This window comes from Schistocerca nitens, chromosome 3, assembly GCF_023898315.1.
Source record: "Schistocerca nitens isolate TAMUIC-IGC-003100 chromosome 3, iqSchNite1.1, whole genome shotgun sequence".
Taxonomy (NCBI): Eukaryota; Metazoa; Arthropoda; class Insecta; order Orthoptera; family Acrididae; genus Schistocerca; species Schistocerca nitens.
In genome coordinates this window covers 333,817,358-333,838,284 of record NC_064616.1, presented here as the reverse complement: position 1 = coordinate 333,838,284, position 20,927 = coordinate 333,817,358, and the positions used below count along the sequence as shown (strand labels likewise).

The following is a 20,927-nucleotide window of genomic DNA, read 5'->3' as shown; positions in this document are numbered from 1 at the left end:
TTTCTTTGATTTCCCTAAATCGCTACAGGAAAATGCCGAGATGGTTCTTTCAAAAGGGGGCGACCAATTTCCTTCTCCATCTTTCGTAATTCGAGCTTGTTCTCGGACTCTTAATGACCGGACTTACGGCGGCACTTCAAACTCTAATTTTCCTTCCTTCTTCACTTCTCTTGACATTGTACACACATAGGTAATACGGTACGAGTGCTGCGTTAGTAAAGCGCATTCTTGTATTGTTGCAGTCGTCGCGGATGCAGGTGACGTACCGCATATACAGGCGGCAGCCTTCCGAGTCCGCGGCGGTGTCCTCGTCCGGTGCCGCCTCGGAGGCAGAACTGGAGGAAGAGGAGAAGGCCGAGTGTGACGCCGCCACGGAAGCGGCGGAGGAGGCGGAGGGCCAGGCGGGGGCGGCCTCTGCCAGCCCCATCTCCACCCCCGCCGCTGACGGCGAGGGGGAGCAGCCGCCCCCTGGGGACGCGGACGCAGCCGCTGCGGCGGAGGCGGCGGTGGAGGCGGCACTGCAAGCGCCGCCGTCTTCGGAGACGGAGGAGGCGGGGGCCGAAGCGGCCGCGTCCGTCCAGCCGGAGCCCTCGCGAGAAACGTCCGTCTGTCCAGAAGAGCCGCCGCCCCAGACGGATGACAAGGTGGACCCGCAGCCGGCGGAAGCGCCTGCAGCGGACCCTCCAGCGCGTGTCGAAAACTTGCCGCCTGCTTCACTGACTGACGCGCAGGGGGCCGTCCCGGAAGCTGCGCCCTGCGTCGAGAGCGCGTCGCCGACATTGGCGCAGCAGCAGCAGGAGTCCGAACCCGCGACGCCAGCGGCAGACTCGCTGGGGCCGCAGCAGCAGCCGGAAAAGGCGGCGTCAGCGGCAGACGTGCCGGCGCAGGGCCAGCAGCCGCAACCCGCTACGCCGACGACAGAGGCGACGCAAGAGAAAAGCGACGAGGCGAAGGACTGCGCGGCGGTAGCGCCGCTGACTGACTGCGTTGCGAGCGCAAACCACAAGACTGAAGGAGGGGAGGCCGAGCGCAAGCCGGCCAGTCCGGAGAGAGAGCCCGAGTTGCCGCCGCCACCTCCACCCCAGCCACTGGCGCCACCACCACCACCTCCGCCGCCGCCACCACCACCGCCACCACCACCACCACCACCACCACCACCACCGCCACCACCACCACCACCACCACCACCACCACCACCGCCACTAACACAGCCACCATTAACTTTGCAGCTTGCGCCCAACCCCATCGTCCTGCCTGTCACCTCGTTCGACCTGGAATCTATAGCGGACGACTTCAACGAAGAGGAGGACGAGGACGAGTTTACCTTGAGAATATCGTCTTCTGAAGGCGAGGACGAGGAAGTGGTCCCCGAGCCTCTGCCCGAGAAACCCAAAGAGCCGGAACCCGTTCCGGAGAAGCCCGCGGAGGAGGAGGAGCAGCCAGTGTTGCCGAGAGAGAAGAGGGGCAAGGGTCTCGGCAAGTCGAAGGCGAAAACGAGAGAGGAACACGGCGGTGGGCGCAAGAGGAGTAAGCACAAGTCTAAACACCACGCGCGCGGCGAAGAAGGTGCTAAGAAGAGGAGGGTACACAAGAGCGAAATCACGTCGACGCCGACGATTTTGCAGTACGATAAGGACGCCATGAAGCTGAAAGTGAAGCTGAATTCCCCTACGAGTCCGGTGATATCTAACCTTCCGTCTTCCTCGAATTCGGGGCACCACAAGCACCACCCTCACCACCACTCCAAACACCACCACCATAACAAACACCAGGAGCAGCAGGACCAGAACGGAGCGGGGGTGGGAAGTAGTGGCGACGCGGCTAACGCCGACGGAGATTGGGCGGTCGCTCCCAAGGAGCGCGTTCCACAGATCAGATCGCATAGGACGAACAAGAGTCTGTGCTATACTCCCAAGTCTCCCGACACATCCGAGGGAGGAAACGCGGCGAAGAAGACGAACGTGATGCTTCCGCCGTCCTCCATCACCGTAAGCAAGGTGACTGCCGGCGAGAAGCGCAAGCTCGACCACAAGACGAACAGTGCGTCGGAAAGTAAGAGGCCCGCCCTCGAGATTATGCTGGTCAGCGCGCCCGGCCCCGGACAGTCGGGCAGCGGAGGACAGAACAAGACTGCTGCCAAGTCGTCTACTTCGTCCAAGCAAACTCCGTCCACTACGAGCGAGTCGGAGTTCGGTAAAAAGGCGGGTGGGGGTGAGGGTCCGAGTGCGAAAACGTCGAGACCTCTGCCGGCGACGATACCGCTCGTGAGGATTAAGAAGCCCTCGGCGACGGGCGTGCGGCCCCTGACGGGTCTGACGATCACTCCGAAGCCGCCGTCGAACGCCGCGAACAAGAGCGCGCCGCCGACGAGGACTGCGGCGGCGCCCAAGGCGGACAGCAGCAAGCCGGACGACGAGCAGGCGATCCGGCACGACGACATCGGCGCGCTCGACCTGTCGGGCAAGTCGTCTCGGGCGCGGGACGGCGCGTCGCCCACGTCGCCCGGCATGGACCTCAGCTCGCCGCCCTCCACCAAGAGCCCCACGGCGCCCGCGCAGCAGAGCATCCTGTCCATCGCGCAGACGCTCGTCCACCGCCAGCTATCCAGCCTGCACCCGGGGCTCGTTATGGCCGGCAACGCCAACCTCATCTCGTCGACGGTACCCGGTCGTAACGGGAGCAACTCTCCCAACGCGCCCTCGGACGGTGCGCTCTCCTCCGCGCTGCTGGGGACGCTGGCGGGGCCCGGCGGAGGTGGCGGCGGCGCGCCGTCCGGATCGACGCCGACGTCCAATATGAGCAACCTCAAGACGCTGTCCGAGGCGGCGGTGCACGTCCGCAACATGATGTCGTCACAAGGCAAGGGCGGCGCGCGTGCGCCGTCCAAGCAGCAGCAGCAACAACAGCAACAACAACAGAAGGCGGTGGCAGCGGCAGCCGCGGCGGCGGCGACGTCGCAGGCCAAGGGTCCGGCCAAGTCCGGAGCGTTCTCGCGGCCGTCCCCGACCGGTCAGTACGCGTCCGGCGCCGGCTCCGGCGCGCCCTCCGCCTACTCGCTGGCCGCTGCGGGAGGCCCCGGCTCGCCGATCCGCATCCCCGTTCCGCCGTCCAAGCCGGCGGGCACTCCACAGCTCCACGACGTGTTCTCGTGCCGCGGTCGCGGCGCGGCGGGGGCGGGGCCGCCCGGGGGCGGCTACGCCAGCCGCAAACCCGGCCCCAACCAGACGGTGCGCCACATCCCCAACCCGTCGGCGCTCATGTTCCGCCAGCAGCCGCAGCACCGCATGCAGGCCAAGGCGCCGCCCATCTACCAGGGCTACGCCACGTCCAAGGCGTCTGCCGCGCAGGCCGCCGCCGCCGCCGCCGCCGCCGCCACCGCCACCGCCACCACCGCCCAGTCGTCCGTCTCCAACATCCGCAAGATGGAGAACATGACGCGCAACATCGAGAAGGTGGCCGCCGGGCTCACCATCCGCGCCGTCGAGGCCAACGTCAGCAAGTGAGCTGCTTCCCTCCTACTGCCACTGTGATGCAGTGTGGACCGTATTCTGAAACTCGTGTGTTGTGTTGTTTTCCATGTTTAAGACGAGCAGACAGTCCGAACTGTGCTCGGAAGAAACGAACACGCTGTTAGTATATTGTAAACTGTGAACAGTTACGCAACGTGCGCGTACTAAATTTGAACGTGAGTAGAACCGACATAAACGGTGAATATTTAAGTGTCGAATGCTCGCGAGGGAAAACTAAACTAGTATAATCGTTCGTCTATCGTGAGAGAAACACGTGAAATTGCTGCAAAATGAACATTATTGTCTCGACACCACGTAGGAAGTGACAACGAGACGTTAACGAATTTCTTGTCGAAGCGGTTAATTTTTCCTCTTCCTTTGTGCTATGTTAATTCCCCAGTTAGGGAAACCCTACGTGTTAGTTTCGTCCTCTGTTAAATGTTCCTCATTGGAAGAAATGCGCGCATGTAACTTGCGTCATTATACCCACTCGGCAGCTTCGTTCCCAACGCAGGCCCAAATTTTGAGACAGAGTCTCGTACCTTAAATATGTATCTTAGAAAAATTCTTAGGCAGTATCGAGTGTGACGCAAAAGTGCCTGTCCGGTTGCTTGCGGATACTGAAGCTGAAAAGAACGAGGCGGCAAACTGAAAAACTTCTCGATTTTTTATAAACCTGAGCAATGTTACTTTCAGAATCCACAATTGCCGTCTGATTCCCTCTTAATGTCCATCAACATCGAGCTTCTGCCTGAAACGAGATCACTGTGATACGAAGTTTTTCTTATACTAAGAAAAGTGGGAAAGACACTAACCAGATAGATTATTATCGGCTTACAAGCTTCACCCAATTTGTTTTCGCGCAGTCAGTGCGTTTACTTTGGGAAACTAAAATGTTACCAAAAAATGAAACTTTGTTTTCGGTTGGGTTTCTGCTGTAACTGGCCAGAAGGGGTAGGTAGCGGTTTAGAGTCTAAATACTTCTCTACCGCGCCAGTTTGCAGAGCTATCGAGAATACGCCATCCACCCTCCAGAAGAGAATGCACGTATACACCTGTGGCTGTACGACATTACTGTCGACTTCGTTGCGAGTTATGCATGGTTTGAACCTGCCCAGTACTTTAGCTGATAGTTCCAATTGATGTAGTTCCACTGGGAAGCCACAATAACATTTCAAGGTTTTATCCGTGTTTTATTCTGCTAGATTCCGGTAAGATACTGATGGTCATGAAAACTGTGATATACGAAACAGCGGGGTGCAAATCTCCATTTGGCCGTGCTTATAAAGGTTTTCTGTGGATATATTGGTCCACTTCAGGCTAATCCCTGGTGGTTCCTCCGAAAATGTCATTTACAGGTCCTTACGCCAGCAATCTGCATGCCGGTGTCACATCAGTCTTTAACCTTCTTCTTCTTTCTCCTCCCAGTTCTCCTCTTTTGTTCCTCTTTCTTTTCTTCGTTCTCTTCTTTATCTCCTATCTCTTCTTCTTCGCCACCTTCCTCCTCCTCTTTCTTTTCTTTCGTCTCCTCCTTCTCCACAGCGCATTAGACCTTAACCCATGTTGCAGCTACAATTCTACATTTGTTCGATCTGCGAACACTTATTCTTCGTTCTTGATGGTAATGGAGCATTCTTTCAAATAATACTAGCGATGTGCCTCGGCTTCGCACGTGTAGCACTTCGTACCTACGGCTAGATGACCTGTCTGCCGTAGCGGTAGTAAATTATATACACCAACTTTCCTCTTCAATCAGTATCTTCTTATGTCCGCAACAGAATTGGACATGGGCCAGCAACCTTTCGGTTTTTAGCTTGGCATGAAAAGGGTGGCGGAAGGAATCTCCCTTCCAGTTGATTTAGAGAAAGCTAACTTTCAATGAACCGCAGTCTCTGATAACGTATGCTCGTTGATCTGTATGAGATGTTCTCTCAGAGGTAAAGCGTTTTTTGCGAACGTGTATTGTGCCAGATAGTGCGGATAGGTGACTTCAGTGACGAAAGAGATGGAAAGATACGAACTGTAGTCGTACGAACTTAAGAGGGATCCGTAGGTTCACGCACAATTCTGATTGGGAGGTTGACAAATGTGTGAAGCATGTCGGGACTCTTAACGATGTTAATGGCCCATGTATGTTGGCTTGTGCAATTTATGATCTGTGGCATTTACAGGTTGTCCCACCTGTCCTCTGGCACACACAAGAAACCTGTTAATTTTTATGTGACGAAAGAATGGTTCAGGCCAAGGTTGTTTAGTTCCCTAAACAGATCTGCCTACGCTACCGAAAATCACTTGAATGAAATATTCTACACCGTTCATTGACATTCTTCCAAATGATACTATGGTATTTCTTGTGGCAGAGAAGCTGATCTGTGACACACATTCAGTGACATAAACCTTATGTAGATGTCGCAAGAAACTATGGAGTAAAAACACGACAAATATCTGGATTTCTGAACTGTTGCTTTGTCTGTCTGAAAAGAGCGCCGCTTGGAAGTGAACTCCTCCCTACGAGAGTAGCGAAAACTTCACGTACCGCCTGCCTCAGTGTCGCTGGTTTCCATGGAGGGTTGGGTGAATTTACGGATGGCGCTCCATTAAACTATCTGCAACAACAGCTCAAAAACCCTATATTCATTATATTTTTACTCCGAAATTTCTTGTCAGACACACAAACGAGTTGTCACTGAATTTAATTACCACAATTCTTCATAGCTTTTTCGGGGGAGGGGTCCACAATGTACGCAGTTTTAATACGGAAAAAAATGTGGAACTTGTACAGATCTGCAGTTGTGGTGAAAAAATTACCGTGTGCCATTTAAAAAAATGGTATGTGACCATTGTATTTTCTGGAATACGTCATTCAAGTAAATTTCCAGAAGCCTAAGCAGCTGAGATTTTTCGAACCAAACAACATTTGTGTTAACCTTTTTCTTGTCACATCAAAATTAACGTAGTTCTCGTAGATGCCAGAGTTAAGGTGATACATCCTGCATTGTTCGGTACAAGTCTGTATGTAGTACTGCTACGCAGAAGGTGTAACGAAGTCAGTGACGAGCACAACGGGACTAACAGCTGGTGCCTCTTCGAATTTTGAAACAGCAGAGATGATGCGCATACGAGAAGTGCAGAGTCTCGGAAAGTGAGGGGCGCGTGCAGATGTGTGGAGAAGGGACGCTATGAGCGAGCTACTGGAACCTGGAATGTGCGGAAGGCTGGAGCCGAAGGCCGCGCGGCGACAGGTTCGGCTGCATCGCATTTCCTCATTCGACTTTGGAAGTAGCTACCTACCACTGCTTTCGCCTGTGGTGACGCTAGTATGCGTGGAGTTGGCTGGTATCTCGTTGCGAAAAGATGCTCTAGCAAGCGTCTTCAGTCTTAGTTCACTCGTTATCTGGCGGAGACTCCAGAGTTTTTTTTTAACTTCCCTAAGAAATGGAAACTGATTGGTGACTCAACTCCACTTTTCGTACACCTCGCAGGTGTCGCTCCATCAATTGATTCAGCAGAAGCCTCAGCTAGCGTTCATCCGGCCGTTAAATCTGTCTTCCGCTTTCAAACCACAGTTAGCGTACATTCCGCTGCAGCGGGCCTCTTTCGAGGTGCTCAGTAATAAGGTGGTGGTCCTATAGACTGTCTAGAAGGCAGGTCTCGGGTTCGACTCCTGGTCCAACGCACAGTTTTGTCTCCCAGGAAGCTTTATTTCGTTGGAGGATTCCTTACAAAACTTCCTTCAAGTATTCCGAAATGTTGTAGCCACAGTCTATTCCGCGCAAACAGTGGTCAGTCTGGTTTGTAATAGTGTTGTATTCGAGGAAGCATTGATTATCTTTTTTTTTTATATATGATACTGGGAAGTCCTGGGTATAACACAACTAATCGAAGAAAGAGGGTAACAAATCAACATTTAGTTAGGCGTTAAGCCGTCAACAGACACATAAACAACACAGAAATCGTTGCTGAGATTTCCGAGTATCCCCTTCTACAGAGCTAGCGAACACACACACACAGACACACACACACACACACACACACACACACACACACACACACACACACATACATACATACATCTACACAGAAGACAATTTGTGATGATGCGACATTGTAGACGATATAGCCGTCCGTGTATATGTGCAGTTTTGTTGATTAGGTGTGAAAAGGGCGTTGTTCGAAAGCTCGGCAACTATTTCAATCTCATTTATGTGCTTGTCGGCCATATGCGTCATCTATAATGTGCGTGGTTACCATTGCCCTTTCCCTTATTTATTTTTCTTTAAAAATGTGGTTTTTTGTTTCCCTATTGTAATTAATGCACCGGAATGAGTCAAATGGCGAACGTGACATAGTTCAACACATGCAATGAGAAATGTGTAACGTGCTCCCATCAGATGGCAGTCAAGTGGCCAGTGACGTTCCGAAATACTGGTCCTTTCCTTCCATGTCATGTTCAGTATTTTTTCCATGTCTTCCTCATTGCTGAAATTTTCTAACACCAAATAGTGCAAAGATTTTATGCGGTGGTGTATGCGGTAATTCTAAAATAAATGAAGTTTCCGTTGTGCGAATTATCGTAAAACTTAGTATGCAGAATGTCTGGACTTCTGCAAAAAAATCCTTCCATAAATGTTGTTCCCTGCACGAGTGCTTTTCGCACCAAGATTCAGTTGACATTATTTCTAGCTAGGACGAGAACGTGTCGTAGTGCAAAGTCGCCTGCCTGTGATACATCTGGCCAGTTACAGGAACTTCAAACATTCATACGATTAGTAGAAGGCGAGTAAAATGTGATCGCATCACACTAAAAGGTGGTTCTACTGTTCCTACGTACCGAGAGCTTTTTGGGTACATACGGTCGCAGAAACTTATCGGTCCGTTAGAATCGTTTTCCATTAACCTGATAGCTATTACCAGAGTGAATTTCCAGACAACACCGCAAGGAATTCCTTTGGTATCGACAGAGGTACAAAAGAAGCAGACTGCACTACAGTGTATCATATGTAAACGAATTTTAATTAAGTGATGTAGCATTCTGCTGTGTCCGATTACAGATTGACTTGGCTGTTAAGAGCGCTTATGTGCCGATTTATAATTTGAGTGGAAACGGCAGTGTTGCAAACGAAATTGCGACGTGCGTACTTGAGGACTGCACTTACATTTATGTCCAAAGCCTGAGGCAGCGACCCTGTCTTCCAGTAGTTCTTCTAGTCATGACAGATATCATTCTTATAAGGAGAATAGCATACAAAATTGCTACTCGGAATACCACTTTAAGAAGATTGCGAATTAGTGAGGCAGCGATGCTTGTTATAGAGTAATACTTTAATGTGTAAAAGCATTTAATAACACAGTCTATAGATTTTCTTTCGTTGTCGTTGTTGAACCTAAGTACGTTAGTTAATTGAAGGTCTTTGTTCAGTGCATATTATAAGATTTTTCTTGTTTTTGTACCTTCAGTAATGAATTTATAGGTTACTGTCAATCAGTTTCTCTCAACTCCTTGTATTCATTCGAGAATTTCTGTAACTGTTATGTTGTTGCCTTTAGACTTCTATTTTTATTGGGAGTAATGTTGAATTTGTTAGTATTGCTGAGAACATTTAATTATTCTGTAATGGTTACATCTGTTTATTTGTGTATGTTACGGTTTGTTCAAGTTCACATTTGGCGAAAATGTACACGGCACTCAATTCACAAACAGGAGTATTAGCTAGTCAAGAGATGTATCTGTGTACCGTTAAGAAGGTGTCTGTCTTTGTGCTCACTGCTTGCTAAACGCAGAGTTCCACATTCTTTCATTGTTCCTTTCCTTAGCTACGTTTTCTGTTGATAAAGAGAGACTCCCGGTGATGTGCATCACCTAAATACATCTTACAGGGTGCTGAAAGTTATAGTGAACTATAATATTATTCAGGCTTGATGTTTTATTTAAGAAATTAGATGTGCTTCACTGTGCTTTACTGTTGTTTCGATGTGATTTTTCAAAAAAAAAAAAAAAAAAAAACTTTGTTATTACGTTTAAATGCATGTCAAAAAAAATTGTTCGATGTATATGTAGATTAAGAATATATATTAGAAATTCTTGCATTTGGTTGTTATGTTATTAATTCAATATCCCTAATGCTTCACTGAACAGAAAACAGCAAAAAAACACAGTTCAACTGACCATGGACTTCGTGTTTTCCGTAATTCATTTTTCAGAGAATAAGCAATCCTCTGAAGCAAAGTGGTAGAGAACGGGACAACGTCTTACCACAAACAGTGGAGATCACCAATAAAGAAACTGTTACTATCTCTCTCTCTCTCACACACACACATACAGGTGAGCGCGCACGCGTGTCCACTAATTATCTGTCCTTTACAGAAGAAATAGCTATGTAGCACCGGTGACATAATGTATTATGTGCTACAGAGCATCTAACTGCCTATGCATCATCAATAAAATCTTTGCCGTTGTAAAAATTTGGAAAAGAATCTGAAGCATGCATACAAATTTTAGTTTTATCATTCCAACGAGTATCTTTCTGTCATCATACAGCCGTTATATTTGACAAGGAGTATGAATTAATCCAGTCCGTTTGATGTCAATGAAATCAGGAACTTTCTAGCTAATGTGCTACTAATTTGTGCTTACTGTACATTACACTCTTATAAAGCAACTTGAAACAGCCGGATACAACGCCGTCAAGAAAAAAATAAATACACATCAGCAAATTTGTGATGTACTTATTTGAGTAATATAAATAGGCATGAACCTTCTTGGCAGATTAAAACTTTGTGACAGACGTTTACTCGAACCTGGCACCTTGACCTGTGAGGGCGGCTCTTTGGATATCTGTCAGTAAAGTACTTACCTGCGAGAGGCAAAGGTTCCAGATCTGAGTCCTGATCTGGCACATAGTTTTAATCTGTCAAGAAGTTTCAAATCACTGCAGAGTGAAAATTCGTTCCGGATAAATACCACTTGCACCTCAGGTTTGATCAACTCCCCATATGCATTGCGATGGTCAATTATTTTAAACCTGCCGACTGCCAACTAGGAGCGCGTAAATGGTTTGTCGAATCGGTATTGAGCATTGAATCCAGCAACATGTTCTTTATATGCCGCTGCTAGTCTACTAGAAGAAACATTTTAATGTTGCTCCATTAGTGAATTTTCTTCCGTGGTGTTAATTATGGCCGTTTGTTCACTTCAAGTACCAGAATAGGAAAATGATGACTAACTCTACAGATTATGTTATGTAACTTTATTTTAACTATGGTTCTTGAACACACACGAAATTAAACGACACAAGAGTTCTGAATTCCGGAACAACGTTTTATTCAGTACATGCGAGGGTTGGAACTTTAATAGTGGCAACTATTTATTTACAGCTCGTACAAAATAGATACGTGTTTCAAAGTTTTACTGGTCTTCGAAGTAGTCACCAGCATTGTGTACAAGCCGTTGCCAGCGATGTGGAAGTCGTAGGATACTCTTAGCAGTGCCAGTTGTGTTGACAGTACGAGCGGCGCGGTCTGTTGCCCGACGAATTTGTAGCAGTTCTCAAGCGAATGCCGTGAAGTGTTTCCTTCAGTTTAGAAATCGAGTTGAATTCACGAGGGCTTAAGTCAGGGGAGTGCAGTAGGTGGTATAGCATTTAGCAGCCCCATCAGTCAAACAAATCAGTAACAGCTTGCACTGTACGTGCTTGAGCATTGTCTTGCAAAATGATGCTCAGGTCCTGCAGAAAGTGCTATCACTTCTGTCTCTAAGGTGGTCGTAGGTTGTGTTCCAAAAATGAACAGCATAGAGACAGAAGTCACTACACTTTCTGCAGGACCTGACCATCATTTTGCAGGATAATGCGCAAGCACGTTAAGTGCAAGCTGTTGCTGATTTGCTTGACTGATGGGGATGCTAAGTGCTATACCACCTACTGCACTCCCCTGACTTAAGCCCTCCTAAGTTCAACTCGATTTCTAAACTGAAGGAAACACTTCACGGCATTCGCTTGAGAACTGCTACAAATTCGTCGGGCAATAGACCGCGCCGCTCGAACTGTCAACACAACTGGCACTGCTAAGGGTATCCTACGACGTCCACGTCGCTGGCAACGGGTTATACACAATGCTGGTGACTACTCTGAAGGTCAGTAAAACTTTGAAATACGTATGTATTTTGTAAGAGCTGTAAATAAATAGTTGCCACTATTAAAGTTCCAACTCTAGTAGATATCATAAACAGCCATGGTGCAGTAAATACACGCATAGTACAAGAAAAAGATTAAGTGACGCCATTTTCCTTAATTTGGCGGTGTATGTTGGTGTGCCATTATCATGCTTGCGGGACATGAATGCATGTGTTGTGATATAATATGGATTACCTTTGTGAGGGGTCATGGCGATAAATCTCTTGGGTTTCAAAGCCTGTATGCTATACCCACCTGGACATACCTAAGAGTTTTTTCACACACATGACTGTTGCTGAAAAAAAAAAAGACATATGGAGGAGTTATCCACATGGTACGGAAATCGGTATATGTGATGTACATGTACAGATGATTACAATTTCAGAATACATGGGTGATTTGCTCAACAGAATGAGCTTTACAAATGGAGCAAGTCAATAAAGCGTTCGTCCACCTCTGGCCTTAGCGCAAGCAGCTATTCGGCTTGACATCGATTTACAGAGTTGTTGAATGTTCTCCTTAGGGATGTCGTGCCAGATTCTGTCCAACTGGTGCATTAAATCGTCAAAATTACAAGCTTGTTGGAGGGCGCTGCCCATAATGGTTCAAATGGCTGTGAGCACTATGGGACTTGACATCTGACGTCATCAGTCGTCTAGAACTTAGAACTACTTAAACCTAACTAACCTAAGGACATCGCACACATCCATGCCCAAGGCAGGATTCGAACCTGCGACCGTAGCGGTCGCGCGGTTCCAGACTGAAGCGCCTAGAACCGCTCGGCCACACCGACCGGCCGCTGCTCATAATGCTTCAAACATTCTCAGTGGGGTGGAGGTCCAGCAATCTTGCTGGCCAAGGTAGGGTTTGGCAAGCACGAAGACAAGCAATAGAAGCTCTCACAGTGTGGGGCCTGGTATTATCTTGCTGTAGGTGAAGTGCAACAAAACAGGGCGTAGAATATTGTTGACGTACCACCGTTGTGCTGTAAGGATGCCGCGCATGGTAACCAAATGGGTCCTGTTATGAAATGAAATGACACCCCACACCCTCACTCCTGGTTGTCAGTCCTTATGGTGGGCGACAGTCAGAATGGTTTCCCACCACTCCAGGGCGTCTCCAGACACGTCTTCGGCCTGGAATTTCATTGACTGGAGTGGAACTGTCTTTAGTGATGAGTCTTGTTTCAAATTGAGCCCCGATAAGCAGAGAAGGCGTCTCTGGAGGAGCCCTGGACAGTGACGGGCTATCAACTTGACCGTTGCCAGCCATACAGCGCTACAGCCAGGAGTGATGGTCTGGGGCGCCATTTATTTTCATTGCAGGACCTCCTTGGTTATCATTCGCGGCACCCTTACGATACATCCGTACGTCGAAGATATCCTAAGCCGTGTGTTTTTGCCCTTCATATCAAAATATCCTGGGCCTAAATTTTAGCAAGGTAATGCCCGGCCGCACACGGCCAGAGTTTCTACTGCTTGTCATCATGCTTGCAAACACTGTATAGGCCAGCAAGATCACCGGATATCTCCCTAGCTGAGAACATTCAGGGCTCTCCAACTAGCTTGGGATTTGGACGACCTAACGCGCCAATTGGACAGAAGTGAGCAACACTATTAGTCAATGCTAAGCCGAGTAACAGCTTACATAAGGACCAGAGATGGACAAACGCGTTATTGACTTTCTCAATGTGTGCAGTTCTTTTTATTGCATAAATCATTACATTTTTTTCTGAAATTGTAATCGTTTGTCTGCAAATATACATTGCATCTACCGATTTCTGTCCCAATCGGATAAATCCACTGTGGTGCGTCGTTCTTTTCTCTTAGACTGCATATCCATTCGTATCCTCTTGTGCGTCATGATTCTGTTATGCATATCAATTAATTAATTAATTCTACATCTCACCGACTCGTTTCGTCCACATACTCAATATGCCACTTCTCATAATAGTGCCTGCCTTCAGTTTCAATGTCTTGATCAAGACTGATTTCGCACTGCATTTTAAACTACTAAGATGTACTATTGTCTTTCACGAATTCCAAGACACTGATTCATCATCTGACGCACAGACTGTGAGGAAACTTTCAAATAAAGTGCCCTTTTCCTTTAAGGGTTCATACAAAATGTGATTTGTATTTCTTATGTATCGTTACTATTTGACGTAAAATTCCTCTGACCGTGTCAGAGTAATAAATACAGCGTAATTAAGGAAAAGGACGTCACTTGTTAATTTCATACACACTATTTATCGTAGTTGTAAGAAATGATTGAAAACGAGAAGAAGCTTGAGAGTGGTAAAATTAATTTCGTGTGGCTCAGTGGCCAGTTGCGAGTGTTTCAGTTGGACGCCACCACGGCGACTTTGGTGTGTCCTTAACCTGCACCAGTAATCCTAGAGGGGAAAGGAGACCCACAGTTGAAGATGCCATTCGAACTGTGTGTCGTTCGTGGTTAATCGTCACGACAGTGAGAGGAGAAGAACACATAAAAGCAAAATGAAATATTCCGTGGTCCAACTGGAAATTGGCCCCACGACCTTTCGGTTTCCAGGCACACGCCTTACGCTAAACCAGCAGGCCTGACTCTTGACTGGTGAAATATGTGCAGTACCGAGAAATGTGAAGACAGCTAAGGCACTAGAACAACCGGAATAAAAACATGCAGTGGCCAGTTGCGGCAGTGAACACAAATGTGCTGCTAGCTGGCTGCAGGATGAATTTGCTCGTGGCGGAACTGAATCCGCTTTTATTCCCGTTAATGAAGAGGTGTTATCAGCGCTAAGGGATGCGGCATGTAAGTGATCGTCCGTTGCGGCAGCCGACGACTCTCTTTCCTGATGACAGCCTGTGAATATTGATGATGGTTGTCACTTACACGTGCTTTCCTGCGATCACGTGACACTTAAGTGGCACCAGATGTCTATCACAGGACACGTAATTTCCGTAAATTACGGGCCACTGGTTTGGCGAGCGGAGCTGGCGCACGATAGCGTTTCAGACGTGTTCCATCGCGTTCAGACGAATCGAATTTGGTGGTCAAGGCATCAACGGGAGTTCGCTATCATGCTCCTCAAACCACTGTACCGCAATTACGGCCTTTTGACATGGATAATTATCCTGCTGGAAGATACTGTCGCCGTCGAGGAAGAGTACAAGCGCTGAGATGCAGGTGGTCTGCAAAATGTCTCATGTAGTCCACATGTCTCATGGTGCCCTGAATTACTACCACAGGTCCCATGCAAGCTCAGACCAATGTCTCCAAAGAGTAATGCTACCCCCATTGTTCCGTGTTACGGTGAATGTTTCGAGCAGCCATTCGCCTGTATGAGGGCGCATTCGGACGCGACCATCGACCTGGTGCAACAAGAAATCTGATTCATTGGACCAGGCGAAACGTTTCCATTGAGTCACGGTCCAGTCGCGATGATTCCATGCCCACTACAATCGTAACTGACGATGAACGGTATGATCCGAAGCATCTGTGCCTGCACCAGCATTGTACTCTCTCGTCAGATCTGCCACAGATCACCGCCTATTCTACTTTACGGAGGGGATAAGCCTCCGACCTTCACGTATGTGGTGCGACGTGAACATCCCACACCTGTCACCTACTCGTACTTTGGCCGTCCTTCAACCCTTTCTCCGTAGGTGCCGCCGACTAACTTCGCCGTTTCCGAGGTGCTTGTTCCCCGGTGCCGGCCCATAATAACCAGCCCCTTGTCAACGTCTTTTGTTTCAGAGGATTTCCCCGTTTTGCGACCCTCATTGTCGCTAGAATGTTTACCCCCTCTCCCCGCCCCCTTACTTTCTTTATTGATATTTCAGTTCCCCGCGAAGGGGCTGGCTGGCAGCGGATCAGAGCCGGCCGAAGTGGCCAAGCGGACGCAGTTCGGCGCTAGCGGCCGTGCGAAGCGGAGGTCCGATACTTCCGCCTGTGCGGCGTGTGCGAGTGTTTGTTTACTTGTGGACTTAGTCTGCGCGCGGGCTAGTAACAACGATCATGGCGAACAAGTACAGGAAAACTACATTACGATTCAATTTCTGCAAAGACTACGAACGACCAAAGGCCTTAGCAGTGGAACGATTCATTCGAGAGGACGTCAAGATACCGCCAAACGATATTGTCGGAATTCACCTGTCCATCGTTAGTCCCACGGTGTATGTTAAGATGGTAAATGACGCGGCGTGTGAGAGAATTCTACAGGCGACAAAAGCTGGTCTCCGATTTTGCCATAGTGACGGGAATGTCGGCACGGTAACTGTAGAACATGCTGGTCTGGGTGTACGGACAATACGTGTTTTTGAGCTGCCATTTGAGCTCCAGGCTGACGAAGTTATCGAGGCTTTTAAGCCATACGGCACGGTACATGGTCACACAGCAGAACGCTGGACACAATTCGCCACGTACCCCGTTCTTAACGGAGTGCGACAGATCACTATTGATCTTCAGAAGCATGTACCGTCCTATCTGACAATTGGTGGTTGTCGGGCGGTGGTGATTTACGATGGTCAACCACGTACATGTTCTGGCTGTGGCCAGGAGGGACACCTCAGGTCGAACTGTATGCAACGGCGGATTACGCAACTGCCTTCAGATGTCCGGGAGCCGTCGCCGGCGATGACAGTACTACCGATCACCTATGCCAAAGCCCTCACTGCGTCCGCTGATGACCGAAAGGACACAGCCCCGGTGGAAGATCAAGATGGCACTCTCCGAAACCTTGTAGTAGACGTCGGGAAGACAGAGGATGCTGCTCCATCGAGCATTCAATCTACGGCGACAACATCAGATGAGACCGAACTCCCACCAAGCACACCGATAGTACACGAAACAGTTCCAGCCACTACGGATGCTGTTCCGTCTGTAACGCACTCTGTGACAACATCAGTTTCGACCGAACTCCCGCCCAGTACAACGATGGGACTCGAAACACTTCCAGTTCCTACGGATGCTTTTCTGTCGGGCAGCCGTGATTCCCTACAATCTGAGGACACGGAAGGAAGATCACGCAAACAACGTTCCCCGAAAAGGAGGAAACGGCGTCGTCGCACGACATCTCCTAGGGATGACTCCCCTTGCCCCGACGACGATGTGCCTGTGGACCAAGACGACACAACAGCCTCTACGAAACAGGATGAGGCAATGGAAACTGTTCGATCAGACCCGCAGCGGTCTGTCATATTGACGGTACCGGGACGTGGTGATGCTGAAGAGGACTCACAACCAGTTGGCTCTCAGACGCAGATGCTGTGGCTATGGACACGAATATATCACTGCCTGCAAAGATGTGGTATGACGATATTGAGGAGGCGCCGGACGTCACACAGAGGCAGCCGGCACTCACGAAGACGGCCTAGTAATTGCTGAAGGTGAAGGGAGAGGGGCGAGAGAACGTCTTCTAACTCAGCCCCCAGCGCCGATGCAGGGAGATGTTGCGCCTCGACAGAGGGGGATTCAACGCCATGCGAACCGTATTGCGACATTAAATATAAATGACGTGCGTTCACCGGCCAAAATACACCTACTGAAGGAAACGATTTGGGCATCTGATGTGGATATTGCTTTGCTGCAGGAAGTCCACATAGCAGCACTCCCATACATCGCAGGCTACCAATCCTATTCGTCACATGGACATCACAATGGGAGTGGGGTGGCAGTTTACGTGCGAGATGGCTTCCCAGTGGAAAACGTGTGTTACCTTCCGTCGGCCAGGGGAATGGCTTTCACGACGTTTGGGACACGCATCATCAATCTTTATGCACCGTCGGGAAACAATCGGCGGCGGGAAAGGGCGCGATTTTATGCAGAAGACATTGCCCCACTTTTCCATGGACGTTATGAATGTGTAATAATTGGTGGAGATTTCAACTGTGTTCTCAGCCAGAACGACCAATGGCCGCAAGCAAACATCAGCCAAGACTTGCGAATCGTTGTCAAGACCTTGTACTTAGTGACACGTGGGAATTACGACGTGGAGATGCACCGGGATACACCTATGTGACAAGTCATTCGGCGAGCAGGTTAGATCGCATTTATATCTCACGGGCTCATGCAACTGATGTCCAGGACGCGGAACGCTGGCCATTGGCATTTTCCGACCACAGCGCTTACATCTGTACGGTGCTTCTTCCCCGTAGAGAGGTGTGGAACAGTAAGGCCCCGTGGAAATTAAACATTCAACATCTACATGATCCTGAATGCCGTCAACGGATCCTTGAGACATGGACGATGTGCGAGCGAAGGGTTGGAGGATATGCGACGAAGCTTGATTGGTGGCTGACTTGTACTAAACCGGCGCTTCGCCGTACGTTGATCTCATATAGCAGGGAGATGGCAGAATGGCGCCGCCGTACGACCGACTTTTATTTTGCAGCGCTGCGCGACCTGGACGATGGTCCGCCGGGACAGGACGTTTGGATCGAACGCAAAAGGATAAAAGCTAAACTAGTGGCTTTAGCTCGGAAACATCTTCAGGGAACCATGGTGCGCGCCAGATGTCACGATACGATAATGCACGAGATTCCTTCCATGCACCACGTCGTGAATGAACGAAAGCACCGACGACGCGTTTTGGTACGGGAATTAATTACCCGCGAAGACCGAAGAGTGACGCGTCAAGCGGACATTGTCTCTGCATTCGTCGACCATTACCAACACATCTATCGGGAAGAAGCAGCCCCTGTCGATGACCTCGAGCGTATAGCCACGTACGTCTCCCGTACACTGACGGTGGAAGCCGCGGGAACCTTACTGGAAGCCATTAGCTGTGAGGAAGTACATGATGCGATCGCAAAGGGTGCGTTGAATAGGTCCCCAGGCATTGATGGACTTCCTGCTGAATTTTATCGAGAATTTCGCAACGAAATGGCACCGCGATGGACGGAAATGTACAACGAGATAATAAATTCCGATGCGCCTATTCCACCGGCTTTTATGGAAGGCCTCTTGGTGCCAGTACATAAACCGAAGCCAGGAATTACGGTCACACATTATCGCCCCATCACCCTGCTTAATGCCGACTATAAGATCTTTGCACGGTTGCTAGCGTCCCGATGTCGTATATTAATTCGTAGCGTTCTCTCTCCAGATCAGACGACACCGGGTGGATCGGTGAATGTGCACACAGCTACTGGCGAATGCCGTGATGTGATAGCGCTGGCGGAGGAGTGCCGGCTTAAAGCGGCGATGGTGGCGGTTGATTTTGACAGTGCTTTTGATAAGGTGCGCCACAACTATCTCTACGCTGTACTGGAACAAATGGGATTTCCAGACCGTTTTACTGGTCTAATTAGAGGGATTTATGGGGGCGCACAATCCTTGGTACAGGTTAATGGGCGTATAGCAGGGCCCATTCAAATTCGACGATCCATTCGCCAGGGCTGCCCTCTTTCGATGCTGCTGTTCGCGATAGCGTTGGAACCATTAATTGGGAGGCTAACAAATTCTCTTTCTGGGATGGAACTGCGGGGCTACACCTTCAAATGTCGTGCCTATGCGGACGACCTCCTGCTGCTCGTTCGTTCTGAGGAAGAGGTGAAGACGGTCCTTGAACTGTTGTTGGACCACAGTGTGACGGCGGGTAGTGCAGTGAACATGAACAAATCGGCAGCAATACCGGTTGGAAGGGGCCTTACGCCGGAAGAAATCAGTCCGTTTCCTTATGTGCAACGATTCCGCTATCTCGGCATAGACTTTACCTCATCTGTAACACATACTGCGGCTGTTAACTACCGACGTATTTTACAGACAACACGTACCATGGTCCGACAACATCTCCTACGGCGCCTTGATCCTTTGCAGCGAGTCGAATATCTGAACACTTATGTGGTTTCTCGAATGGTGCATATTTCGCAGATCCTGCCCCTACCACTCACGCTCGGACGTCGACTTCAATCAGCACTAGGCTATTTTGTGATGATTGGGTCGCCCCTGAAGGTGCGATACGCAACGCTCACGCTCCCTACGGACAAGGGGGGACTCGGACTTACGAATGTTCACTGCCGAGCGACGGCGCTCCTTCTAGCCACGATTTACAAGCAATGGCGTAGCGGGCGTGATTCCCTTACATCCCGCCTACTGGATCTCCTAGTTCCAGCGTCCCTCACACCTCCGGTGGCGGTGGGCAACATTACGCCACATTTTGCGCATGTATCAACATTTATCGTGGAACTTAGTTATATCAGAGACGAGCTTCCGCGCACGAGACCGCCATGCGCGAAGGATTTTTATGTTTGGCTGCTACGACGGATAAGTCGTAATGTCATTGAACTCAAACACCCCAAGTTGCATTGGCCGAAGTTTGGAGACATGTGCACCAAAAATTCCTTCCTACCTTCGTTCGGGCACTGTGGTTCTCTGTCACGTGTGGCAAGTTCAACACCAACCAACGACTCCATGCAATTGGACTAGTGGACACTCCACTATGCCCGAAATGTCGCCAAGTGGATGACAACCATCACCGTTTAACTTGTATCGCGATGGAGGACGTATGGCTCCTAGGAAGACAGATGGTGGCTTGCTACCTCCGTGTGACCCCGCAACATATTACACCTGCTTCCTTCTTACATCCGGAAAGTGACTACTTTCCGGCGACTAAATCACAGTCGATCATCTGGGTCAAAGGTTGGACGATCGCGTACCTCTATGGGGATGCTGCCAAGTCGCGACTCGACTTTTGGTATTTCTTGCAGCAAGCCCACAATGAGGTTCATAGATGGTCACACTATCGGAAAACCTTTGCCAACTATCTTCAGGCAGTCTTCCTCGACCCCCCACGTAGTTGGGATGTGCCGGGTGCAGTCGGTGTGCACATTTGACAGCTGATAATGAACCTCACGCTTCTCTCACCGCTCCATATGTAATGCACAAAATGATCTACATGTTCCTTTTAAGAGAGTGGTCCTTATGGAAAATAAATAAATAAAAAAACAACATCCCTGTATCCCTGTTCCTTTACATTTGTGATTTGTTTTACAATTTTTTTGTTTTTTTTTTTGTTTTTGCAGAGGATGCATTTCATTTAGTGTTTGTGAACTGCCTAATTTTGTATCCAAATAAAAAAAAGTGGTAGAGCGCTTGCCCGCGAATGGCAAAGGTCCCGAGTTCGAGTCTCGGTCGGGCACACAGTTTTAATCTGCCAGAAAAAAAAAAGCGGTTAAAGGCGCTACAGTCTGGAACCGCACGACCGCTACGGTCGCTGGTTCGAATCCTGCCTCGGGCATGGATGTGTGTGCTGTCCTTAGGT

At 49.1% G+C, this 20,927-nt stretch overlaps 1 protein-coding gene across 1 annotated transcript in view; it reads left to right on the top strand.

The window, feature by feature from the left end:
- Positions 1–3,503, top strand: part of LOC126249216 (polycomb group protein Psc-like) — a 90,792-nt gene extending 87,289 nt beyond the window's left edge. Inside the window, exons 6-8 of the mRNA XM_049950871.1 lie at positions 549–765; positions 826–1,091; positions 1,230–3,503. Coding sequence (XP_049806828.1) covers positions 549–765; positions 826–1,091; positions 1,230–3,503 — 2,757 coding nt within the window. The remainder of the gene's footprint in view (positions 1–548; positions 766–825; positions 1,092–1,229) is intronic.
- The last annotated feature ends 17,424 nt before the right edge of the window (positions 3,504–20,927 follow it).